Genomic DNA, 13,047 nt, shown 5'->3' on the forward strand with positions numbered 1-13,047 from the left:
ATTTTTCTCCTTCCCAACACAACTTTTATGGCCAAGGCTGGATTCCCCTTTAAGCGCGAGGGCTGAACAATAGTCAACCAAACACTGAGCTGCTGGCCTTTAACAGGTCCATATTATCCAGAACAAAATACAGTAAATTTATTATTTGCCTTGTAATTAATCGAAAATTGCCACAACGCGCAAAGTTCGCTAGCCTACTGGTAATTGTTATGTAAAATTCTTCAACATGAGTATGATCTTGTCTAGTCAGTATTTATTTCAAAATTCATTAAAAAAACACAATGAGAACAAAATCATATATATATGTTTATACAAACAAATGAAGATAACAAAAACAAAAGCAAGGTATCAACAGAACATAACCAGAACAAAAAGTGGTAATGATAAAATAATGGTTGGCATATAATTAAAAAAAAAATAGATGTACAAAATATTGAATGTAAATAGGGCATACACAATAAAGCCATAAAAAGGCTTGTTAAAACGTTCATACTCAAGATTTAAAATTGTTAAATGGATAATGCCTGGTATACTGACTATCAAATTTTCTTGGTTTTATTCAGGTCTTTCTGAATTCTTCTCTTGTGGATTTGCATGCTACCCAGCTGGCATTCCATAGATCAGTTAACATTCATTTGGTCTATAAGCAAATGGTCTGCTTCTTACATAGTCTACCACCACATGGGCTAATTAAACCTAATTGAACAGACAAACTGGTTGCAGACAAATGAGATGAAAAGGAAAGTAGACAAAGCGGGGCGGGTACCAATTCACCGAAAGGATCTACTTGAGAAGGTTTTCCACATCACTCTTGGTGCAGTTGTAAAGGTGCATCATATTCGAAAGATTACTGAACTGTCCTTTGAATTCCTGCATTGGCATAAAAACAAACAGAATCAAACTGAAATTGTTGTGAAAAGAAAAAACAGAAAGAAGAAAAAATGAATATGCAAGTAGACCCAACTAATGATAGTCAAGAGTAATGAGCGAGACGTCTAAAAAAAATCTAATCCAAATAATATCAGTTTGTGCTTGACACACAGTTGACATAATAGTATCGGGATATTATGGTATTAAAAGAAATGACAAAATCTGTGACCGCGAGACCCTGTCATAAATCTTATCTCTTGCTTATAATGAGATTATGCGCATTCATGACCATGCTCATTTTTGTGCAAACTATGGAGAAGAGACAAAATTTAGGACAATTTTGATGACAAAAGTTTATGATATCCACCAGAATACCGACAACGTTCAGAATACCGCCCCTGGATATCTGTTCTTGAGTAATAAGGTAGGCCCAGGCCTATCATTATAACAGATGGACTCTGAAATATTAAATGAAATAGATACTAAAAGATCAAATGAAATAGATGATATCAAAACAGAAAGATACCTAAATGATCAAACAAAACCGTCATGAATTTGGAGGTGCATTGTTGTGCATACCTTTGAGACGTTGGAGCAAGCTTTATTAATTTTTCCTGGACTAGTCCTTGGCTGATTAGCGATTTCATTACAGAAGCTGGTCAACATTTGTCTGTACAAGGGATATTCTTTGTAGTAAGGCAGCTGGTCAGGCTCCTCCTGGATTCAAATGGAAATAATGAAATGATCATCAACTTCTATTTTACATAATCATTTGAAATTTGGGGAAAAATGCAACAAAAACAAAGACAACTCAAAACAAATAGAGACAGGGGGAGAGCAGTTGTATTAGTCATAGGGTACATCCTAAATGAATAGTGTTACCAGAGTAAATGCTTCCTGACGAATTTCCTTGACGGCATCACAAATAGTTAAAATATACTTCACATAAGATTTGAAGTTTGATATTTTTCACTTTCTGTTCATAAAGTACAACAGAATACAGTCAAAAGAACTACACCTTAGTCTAATATTAGAAAGTACAAAATCATAATCATAATGATACATATAAATAGAAGATCCAATAGAAGAACCAATAAGGTAAAGGTGATTTCGCTAATAAGTAAATTTGATTTGATTTGATTTATTTCTGCAATCACATCAATATCAGAATTACAAAATACATATATACAATATTTACAAAGGTAATACATGATTATAACAAAATTAATAGTCGCATAGTATAAATATTGTAAATAAATATTAACAAATGAAATGAAATAAAATAGAGGGGCTTGCTAAGAAAAAAAGGCCACATTCACGAGGTTAACTATCCCCCTTTCCCTATATTGATTTAGATCATCCTTCAAATTTATTTTCACCTGTGTCTTTAGGGACATGGTCTTGGTCACATGACCCAGAGCATCAGCAAGAATGTCAACGCATCTATCAGCTGTTTCTGATCTCGGCATCTCAAACAAAGATGGCAGATTGGTCAGCACTAAACACCAGAAATTGGACAAACTATATAAGAAATAAAAAGAACACCAAAAGGACCTTAGTTCCGCACCATGTAACTTAAAGATACAATCCAAATAATCCATCATTCAATTTACATTGACTGAAAAATCTACTGTTCACTTTTAAAGTTTAAATAATGTTACTCAGAATGCTACAGAGCATTTTAACTAAAATTTTAGAAATATTAATTATGTAGTGCAATAAGTGCAATATTTCATTCTTAAAGATAAAATACCAGATCCTTCAATCTTATTTTTACGAAGTTATCCAAAGCCCTCATGATCTGCTCGCCCTCCCTTTTGGCTCAAAATTTAGTGACCCCATCACAAATGCACTCCTTCATTCTGATTGTTGAATGTAGACAACAACACTACGATGTTCAGCGAGCCAAGAGAAACACTCTTCATTGAATCTAATATATTATCATATGGCTTCACAATTCAATATAGAGAACAAGGCAAAACTTGAACACTTCAAATATGTTCAATATCTACTGGTGGGGTTAACGAACGTTTCAGCACCGCTGTATATATTTCTGATAATGTATCACTCATGTAGAAAATATCTACCCCCATGACTTATAATAATATTAATAATAATAATGATATGGAGCTTTTATACAGGTCGGTCGATAATTGCCAACCTATCTCTCTTTTGTCCACATTTTCTAAAATTCTTGAAAGAATAGTATATGTTAGAATCAAATTTTTTTTGTCAATGCATATTTTGTCTGATGTTCAAGTTGAGTTTCGCGAAAAGCACAACACCACTCATGCCCTGATGAATTTTGTCAACAAAGTAATTAATGCTCTAGACAAATCTAGTCACCCTGTGGGTATTTCCTGGACTACTCCAAGGCCTTCGATAACATCAATCATGAAATCCTACTTAAAAAAATATCTGGTGTGCGAGAGAAGTGGTTCAGGAGCTACTTATTCAACAGACAATACATGTTTGTTGAAGATCACAACTCCAATTTGAAATATGTTAACTGTGGAGTCCCTCAGGGTAGCTTATTGGGCCCACTTCTTTTCACAATTTATATAAATGATTTCTGTAGATCATCAAAAATCTTGTCCCTTATTCTTTGCAGATGATTTTTCTCATCAGAATCCACAAACTTTAGTTGATGTTATCAATTCTGAACTTATTAATGTTACTGAATGGATAAAAGCCAATCGATTATCTTTGAACAAAATACATATTATTTAGTAATTCCATAAACAAGTTACCGATGAACATTATGTTTGATAATACCCAATTAGAAATGGTACCTTACACCAAATTTCTTCGAATAACAGTTGACAGTAAACTTTCTTGGGAAAATCATACTGAAAATATATCCAAAATAATTGCATGACATATAGGTATTATTAATAGGCTAATATTTTGCATTCCTTCCACATCATTGATCATGCTCTACTCATCCTTAATCTTGCCTTATTTAAAACTACGGGATTCTTATTTTGGGTGATACCCATCAATATTTATTAGATGAATTATTACTTTTGCAAAAGAATGCACTTTGTATTATTTATAGTACATGATTCTGTTCTCAAACGGACCCACTTTTTCTAGAAAGTAAACTGTTGAAAGTCAAAGACCTGTATTTATTACAGTTAGGGCACTTTATGTATAGTTATATTATTAATGCACTTCCCCATATTTATGATGCCATGTTCCCTAAAAATCAATTTTATCATAACTACCTCACGAGACACTCTGACGAATTTCATATTCCACTTCACAGAACTTTACTGGCCAAAAATACATCCCTATTCCACAGTCCTAAATTCTGAAACTCACTAGCTAGTAATGTTAAACACCGTGTCTCTTTAAATTCATTCAAACGTAAACTCAAACTTATCCTGATAATTCTTGGCAACTAAACTAACACTTAATTATTTTGATTATAATCCTTACATTTTTCACTTTTGTTTTATCTTTTTCATCTGATATTGTCCAGTTATACCATTTTTGTTATTTCACCAGATCAAGCTGGTTCGTGGTCAGCCCTTTCCCATTCTGAGTTTTCCTCCTTTAAAAAAAATTACTTATTATGTTTTTATCTTGTCTTGTACTATCCTGTCTCTTGTTTTGTCTTCTATGTCTTGTCATCCCCTCTCTCTTTCTGCTTTTTCTTCTGTCTTATGCGACATATCCTTCACAACGAAGACCTCTTTGTGTGAAAAGCTTTGCATATGTTCAGTAATTATGTTTGCATCATATTATTTATTTTTGCCCTTCTCTTTTTTTCTTTCCTGTATTATATACATGTACGCATATATGAATAAGTCGACTATATTTTCTTCATTTCCAAGGGGATCCACACTTTACAAGCTTTGCTTTTTAGTGGACCCCCTCATTTCCATTTATGCTCAATATTATACTGTTTTTTGTTGTTGTTAGTTTTACGAAGTAAGAATGCCCTTCTGTAAGATTGTACTTGATTTGTATTACTTTATATTACTTTGTATTATGTTTTGAATGGAAATGGAATAAAGAATTGAATTGAAAATAATATAGCGCCTAATACGATACAGTTTCAAAGCGCTTTACAAAAAACAGAATGTAAATAAAACAAGTACAATATAATAAATTTAGATAGAAACATAATATGAATATAAGTATACAACTGTAGAGAGGTAACTAATACCTTGGTCACATTTGCTCTAAGGCGGCTGTCAAAAACAGCCGTTTTATCGATTTTAATTCAAATCACCTATCCCTTATAAAAATCGCCAATGGTATTTGAATGGTGCCGAATGGTAGTTGAATGGTGATCTGAATGGTAAATGGTACGCGAATGGTATTTAAGTGGTGTTTCAATGGTAAGTTCTTAATGGTAATTGGTAGTTTATTTAATGGTAAATGGTATACCATATACCCAATGGTGTTTCAGTGGTATGTGACTAATGATATGATTGGTATGATGAATGGTATACATTTACCCAATGGTGTCTCAGTGGTATGTGCTTGTAATGGTATGATTGGTATGATGAATAGTATACCATACATCCAATGGTGTCTCAGTGGTATACAATGGTGTCTCAGTGGTATTCAATGGTGTCTCAGTAGTATGTGCCTGTAATGGTATGATTGGTATGATGAATAGTATACCATACATCCAATGGTGTCTCAGTGGTATACAATGGTGTCTCAGTGGTATTCAATGGTGTCTCAGTAGTATGTGCCTGTAATGGTATGATTGGTATGATCAATGGGTATACCATACACGAATGGTGTATCAGTGGTATACAATGGTGTCTCAGTGGTATTCAACAGTGTCTCAGTAGTATAAGCCTCTAATGGTGTGACTGGTATAATGAATGGTATACCATACATCCAATGGTGTCTCAGTGGTATACAATGGTGTCTCAGTGGTATTCAATGGTGTCTCAGTAGTATGTGCCTGTAATGGTATGATTGGTATGATCAATGGTATACCATACACGAACGGTGTATCAGTGGTATACAATGGTGTCTCAGTGGTATTCCATATTGTCTCAGTAGTATATGCCTCTAATGGTATGACTGGTATAATGAATGGTATACCATGCACCAATGGTGTCTCAGTGGTATACAATGGTGTCTCAGTGGTATTCAATGGTGTCTCAGTAGTATGTGTCTCTATAATGGTATGACTGGTATGATGAATTGTATACCATATACCCAATGGTGTCTCAGTGGTGTCAAATGGTGTCCGAGTAGTAAGTGCCTCTAATGGTATGACTGCATGGTATACCATTATATACCCAATGGTGTCTCAGTGGTATACAATGGTGTCTCAGTGGTATTCAATGGTGTCTCAGTAGTATGTGCCTCTATAATGGTATGATTGGTATCAATATGGTGTCTTAGTAGTAAGTGCCTAGTGGTATATATAATCATGTTGGATAATTGTAAAGCCATAGTGGCTTAGTGGTGTTTGCCTAATGAATGCCATTTGTGTTAATGGTGAATGGTATGCCCAATTGCATTACCCATTAACATTTCCGAAGGTTTAAAGAAAATGTATCAAAGATTAAAAGGTATTAAGAGTTAATTAAATATTTGAGCTGTGACTTTTATGCGAGCAGCTTCCCCAAATCAAGTGTAATCGCTCATGATTGTAAACATGATCTCTTGCATTCTTTTAAATTGCTTTTGTCCTTATTTAAAGTAAAAGGTCTATATGTGTTTAAATATTATTGATCCAGTGGTTATGATACAATATCATAAATTTGTTATATTTTACAATTGTACATATTACCTTCTAAATTTAAATCTGATGCAATGGGTGCAAAAACAAAATCAATCGGTCAATGAATCTTTTTTGATAAAAAGGGTTTTAATTTTTAATTAATAAGTTTTATTCTATTTTTATAATCATTTTGCTTGTTTATGGCCGCTTTTCATAAAGAGAACTATGTATTGAGTGTTCCAAGAAGATATTGGCAATCAATCCCAAAATTCGATCAGATGCAAATTTACAGGTGATGATACATTAAGTTTATCTATAGAACATATCAATTTGGATTTTTTTATGGATCAGTTGCAAGTTTGCAATGAAAAGTATGACTCTCATGATTTTGGAGTCTGAAATTGATTTGCGTTCGATTGCAAGTTTCTTGCAATGCCCCATGTTTTGCTCAAAATGAATTCACTGTTGGTTGTCTTGGTCCCCTAACCTCTATCAAATTCCCATTCGCAACCCTGATTTGGTCTGTCTGCAACGTCAAAACCCCTTTGTACCCATTTGTACGCTATTATAGCTGCTTCCAATCATGAATTATTTCTCTTTTTTTACAAATGATATTTTAAAAATTCTAATTCTATTTTTTAGGCCCTAAATATTCTTTCCCACTTGTGGACGGCGTTCATAAAGAGGAGAGCTATTCTATAGGCCGGTCATTATACTTGATTGAAATGATTTATCCACATGGTCTTGCTCCCTCACCCCTATCAAAATTCCCTGCCGCCATACAGGGTATAGAACAATGTAACAGAAAAGAAATCTACTGAATGAAATCTCAATTTCAATCATTACAAAAGCAAATTAAAAGGGAAGAGGAGTGATTAAATAATATATATATAAAGGGGAAAAAACAAGAAAAGAAAAAAGGCAAAGAAGAAAAGAAAAATCAACAGAAAAGAAAAAAAGACAGCGAAAATAAAAAAGAAAATATAAGAGAGAGAACAGGAAAAAAAAGTGAAGGGATCGAAAACTTTTTTCATAGATTCCAAGATCCAAGGAAAACAGTGGCACTCACGCCATCATGGTTTCCAACCCAGAACCAATCGAGAGGAAAAAGGAGACACCCCTAATTTGGTTTTAATTCCCCTCCCCCCCCCCCACGGCTGTTTCACTCCCATAGGCTATGTACAAAATAAGCCCTTTCAAGTACGCGCGCACGAAATCCTCGCGCGCTGCCCAGCCAGCTGATATGCTATTTCAACTTTTACACTACTCGACGATCAACTGTAAGATTTCAATTCATGATGTGTTAAAAAGCTACATTTTTGGAGGTTTGCCTTACCTTTTAAGGTTATTCCTTTCCATCGTCATATGGTATCTCCAAAATTTCACGAGAAATCACATTCCAAATTTCGAAAATCCTTATCATTTTGATGATATTCACATAAATCCTGAAAGTTCCACTCTTATTAGTGACATTTTCAGTGCAATCGCGAATGAGCCTGGCCCCTGGGACTCGCAGAGAGCGACCATTTCAGGCATAATATCTTGAAAAACACTACTCCGATTTGGTGTTCTCAACGTCTCAAAAGATATAATGTCTTGCTTAATAATATATCCGATCGGCATCAATAACCCATCATTAGTTGTCTTTTAATTCTACTTTTGCTACCCAGTACGACTAATGCACGTCAAATACCATATACGGTCTTTGACGTTGCCAAGTTTCTTCTGGGAACTTATAACACGATCATTGTTTCATTATAAAATTTGGAAGGTGTATATTTCATGAATAAAGTAACAAATTCAAATAAAAATAAGTTTGTTAGAAGTTTTAGATATTTTTTGTTAAGTTTTGTCAGAAAAATTATGACGATATGTTGAATTTATTTTATATAGATTTGAATCATTGAAATTTATAAATACCAATTGGCAATCGACCCTTCACCGCTAACGATTTACGATTTATTTGTAAACAAAACTATCTGGACGTCATCGATCACACTTTGAATGCGGAAATGGGTCTAGATCTAACGTTAGGTCCAAGACCGGACCAAACACAGCGAGACCACTTGAACAACAGAGATGCCAAGTTCAAAAAAATGTAATGCGTGAGATTTTCATGACTCGACGTCTCTGTGCGCGCGCGGCCAGTACTTACACTCGTACGTTGCGAAAAGGTGCGCGCGCAACGCGCGCGCGCATGAGATATGGGCTTCAAAACATGCGATGCACGCACGCTATTCATCGTATCACGTACTAGCTGTGCGCTGACTGCACTTTTGATTCGTGTCGTGTGCCGGGCTAGACGCGAAGGCGGTCAGCCAGTCGTATAATCTGGCGAATAATGCTACTTTTTCTCTTTTTTTCTGTTGGGTACCGATATGCGTGAGAAAAATGGGTGCCATGCGTGAGATCGTGAGACGGACCCTGAATGCGTGAGTCTCACGCACAATGCGTGAGACTTGGTAGCTCTGGAACAAATGCATTTGTTTTAGAGGAAAATTCTACTTGAATTATTCCATTACTCTTCTCATAATTAAAATTTGAGAGAAATGTTGCAACTAAAACGATTCACGTTCGTCTGACAGCATTTTGTGATCCTTTTTAGACTTGATCCTGGGGAGAGCCTATTTTAGAATGGGAGATCGAGTCGACGATACCAAGTACATGTACCACGGATCATGATTGATCATGGAAAAAAATTATTTCTTCTAACTAGCTGTCATCATATAAGCCGTGAGAGTACATTGGCCTATTTTTTCAATGGCATGAATTGCTTAAGTTGGCGGTCCTCTAAAAAATAGGCAAACTCTTTCTCATTAAAAAAATGAAAAAAATAAATAACTTGTTATAGTAGCCTAAGTAGGAATATTTAAGAGGGATGGGTCAAGCTGAATGAAATGTTGATGACCCCCCCCCAAAAAAAAAAACAGAGTCTTAGCCTCCAATTTTTGGTCGTCCCTAACCCCCCCCCCCAAAAAAAAAAATAAAATAAAAAGAAATAAATGAAGAAATAAATAATTGAATAAAAAGGGTCTTTCAAAAAATTTAGTAAGGGCGGTCTTTTTTTTCTATCTCGGCGCTTCCCTCTTGAAAACTTATAGATCATTTTAATCTTAAATCTGCCTTTTTTATTTGTAATGTTTCATGATTTTATGCTTTTCCATCATGCTAATCATTTGTAAATATTGTGATTATGATTTACTTCAATAAAAACTTAAATATAAAAAATAAGTGTTTTTTGTGGTGGGGGGTGGGAGGGTTAAAAAATTGAAGGGGGTTTAACCCCTGTAACCCCCACCCCTGTGTATGCCACTGACTTGTTAATACTGAACCAGATCCAGAGACAGGGGCCGGCCCCGGGGCCATCTTACTTTTGAGGATAAGGCAGTCCCCCCCCCCGCCCCTTCTGGAAAGTGGTGTTAGGTGCCATGGAAGTTTTGAAAATGGGGGCTGACCATGCAATAATCATATTTATATGGTAATTTTTATGTTTTTGTACATGGTTTTAGAAAGCCCTCACAGCCCCCCCCCTCACAGCCCTGGTGTTGACTAGTATCATTGTCACTGATTTTTTAAAAATAACTTTACTTGTTAAATTTTTTAAATGGAAACTATGTTTTTTCTTATTGTGGAGGTGAAATATTACCCCCCCCCCCACCGTCATAAATACCCAAGCCAATCCAACCCCACAATACCTCAGAGGAAGGTCCAGTATTTTTAAAATCAAGAGGGTGCAAAGAGCAAAACTGAAAATTGAGTGGGTGCAGATGACAATTTTCTATGCAATTTCCTAAAACTGGCTATAGGCCTATAGTTATATTAGCAGTATGTTCAATTGAGATTTTTTTTTCAAAATGAGGAGGGGGGGGGGGGGACATCCCTTCCAACCCTGCCTTTGACTCTGGTTTTTCAGTTCATCAATACTGCCTTTGTCCCGTTTCATTAATTGTTTGTTGTCAGTGATCAAGGATTTAATATACATCGGCCCCATTGCATAAAAAAGTTACAATTATGATTTACCATGCAAATACAACTTGTATGGAGTCCTTGATCTTGATTGGCTTTGATTAGTGTTAACATGGTAGTTACCATTTGATAACAAGGTTACCATAATACTAACTTTTATGCAATTGGGGCACTGGAGAAGGCAAATTGAGGAAGGGGTGGCGTATTAATGACAATGGCCTTTCATTTGGATAAGGCTGCCTAATCAAGGAGTCATTCTCAAAATATAGCATGCCAGGCAGCATACAAGTACATGTGCCTCACCCTTGTGCCTTTATCCTTGATTATACAGCAGAATGTTAGATGTCTCAAGTAGTCATGGTAGGTCATCCCTTGCTTATAAAAAGAGTAAGATTATATAAACGAATTTCATTCAAAATTTACAATAAAATTGCAGTGAATTACTACATATTTTAGGAAGTTTAGATACGGATAGAGTTTCATTCACATTCAACTATTTATTGAACCACATTTGAAAATTTGCCCTCCAGTGACATTACATGCACAGATATATATATAAATAAACATCAAGACAAAAATTTTACTTGAAAGAAACCTTCCAATAAAATAATATTTTAATAAGCGTGTATAACAACTGAGGTAGGAGGTAAAGTTCAATCTCTACATGTCTGTTGGGTTAATGAAACCCTCGTAACTTTATAAAAGCTATAAATATGGATGAAAGGAGAAGGGATTGAACTCCTAAATGAAAACAATGGTCACTTGTCAGGTCTGCATTATATACCCCCTCCCAAAAAAAGAATTAATATGAATATGAAAAAATCAGTCATTTTAAAACATAATATATTTGCAAATTTCATGTGATCTACCACTCACACAGCCATAAAAATTGGTTATCTATCATTGTTGTATGCATATCAATTACAGTGTACATAACAATTAAAAAAAACACTGAAAAAATACTTTCACCTTCACATGCCTGGCAAATTCAGTACCCGTGGATAATTTTTTTTATGCAATGATACAAGACTTAAAAATACAATAAATATAAATTACAAATCAGATAAGTGACTACTGGTAATTGATTAGATTGGATATGACATGCACATGTAGCTCATTCCTTTATATTCTCAAAATTATTGAATTTGTAAAAATAATCTGAATCTCGTTGTTCTCTGCATTTTAAGTGACTAGAAATGTAAACCATAGTCATAATTCATATGATACAATATAATACATTGCTATTATAATACATATTTTCAGTTGTTTTTAACCTACTATTTAACATACAATTCAATTCAATTCAAGGTTTATTAGAAACATGAGTCGCAGCCAAATTGGCTGAATTGTTCATGTATACAAAGTAAAAACAATAAAAAGACTCATTACATATTTCAAACATTAAAAAACAGTAACCTTTGTAAAAACTGACATGAGAAATATGTGTATAGGCAAGAATACTTTGGCAAAGAAAATTTATATACATGTACATAAGATAATGAGGAAATAGTAAATTAAAAATAATAAAAAATAAAATACGTAAACGTTTGTAAAAGATCAATAAAAATATATGGATATTAAAAAGAGTTGATTTCCTCATTCATTAAAAACTTGATATTGCAAGTAGGCTGGTATTGCTTTCAAATGAGCAATGGGTTTATTGATTGGGCATGTCTTTATTCAGGAGATCTATGAAATATGGTATGGGGCTATTGCGAAATCGATTTGTCCTACATTTGTATTGCTGATATCTAGGAGTATGTCGGAGATTGATGGGTAAGTTTTTTGGAGGAGGTAACCAGGTACTGAATGTTGGATATTTGGTTACAGATATTGCAAAATCCAGGCCGAGTTTCTCCCTTCTGTATTCCAGAGTAGGAATTTCACATGATAGGCAAGCACTGGCATAATCTGTGTAGTTTGCCCGGGTAGTTTGGGCCCAACATGATTCTACAAGCTCTTTTTTTAATTTGCTCTAAACTTCTTACATATTTCTTTGTAAAGCCCACCATTAAAAACTGGGGTGCAATATTCCATAACAGGACGAATGTGGCCCATGTATACCAATTTCAGATCCGATAGAGACAGCCCATATTGCTTCGAAAGCCTAAACATGTACAACTTCCTGTTACATTTTTTGATGATTTCCATGATATGTAGGTCCCATTTTAGATTGGATTGGACGATTACACCAAGAATTTTAACAGACTGTTACATGTTATTAACTTCTTAATCAATACACTTCAAATCGAACAAGAGTGTTGCTAAGGCGGGCACAAGATATATGCTGTCTGTAACATGGAAAATGGAGCTATTGGTCAAACAAGATAAGTGAAAGATGGTGACTTCACCTTTGACCTTCTGACCTCTAAATCAATAGGCTTCCTGGGATCCATGCTAGTATCGTGCACCAAATTATATGAGCCTAGATTCTACAAGCTCTTTTTTGAAATTGCTCTAAACTGAAGTTATCACGTTTACAAGGAAAAGTTAACGGACGGACGGACACC

General features: G+C 34.7%; 1 protein-coding gene across 1 annotated transcript in view; it reads right to left on the reverse strand.

Moving 5' to 3' along the window:
• Positions 1 to 772: 772 nt before the first annotated feature.
• LOC121412114 (plexin-A4-like) overlaps positions 773 to 13,047 on the reverse strand; it is a 92,732-nt gene continuing 80,457 nt past the window's right edge. Inside the window, 3 exon segments of the mRNA XM_041605020.1 lie at positions 773 to 870; positions 1,450 to 1,587; positions 2,250 to 2,391. Coding sequence (XP_041460954.1) covers positions 784 to 870; positions 1,450 to 1,587; positions 2,250 to 2,391 — 367 coding nt within the window. The 3' untranslated portion in view covers positions 773 to 783.

Source organism: Lytechinus variegatus, chromosome 3, assembly GCF_018143015.1.
Source record: "Lytechinus variegatus isolate NC3 chromosome 3, Lvar_3.0, whole genome shotgun sequence".
Classification (NCBI taxonomy): Eukaryota; Metazoa; Echinodermata; class Echinoidea; order Temnopleuroida; family Toxopneustidae; genus Lytechinus; species Lytechinus variegatus.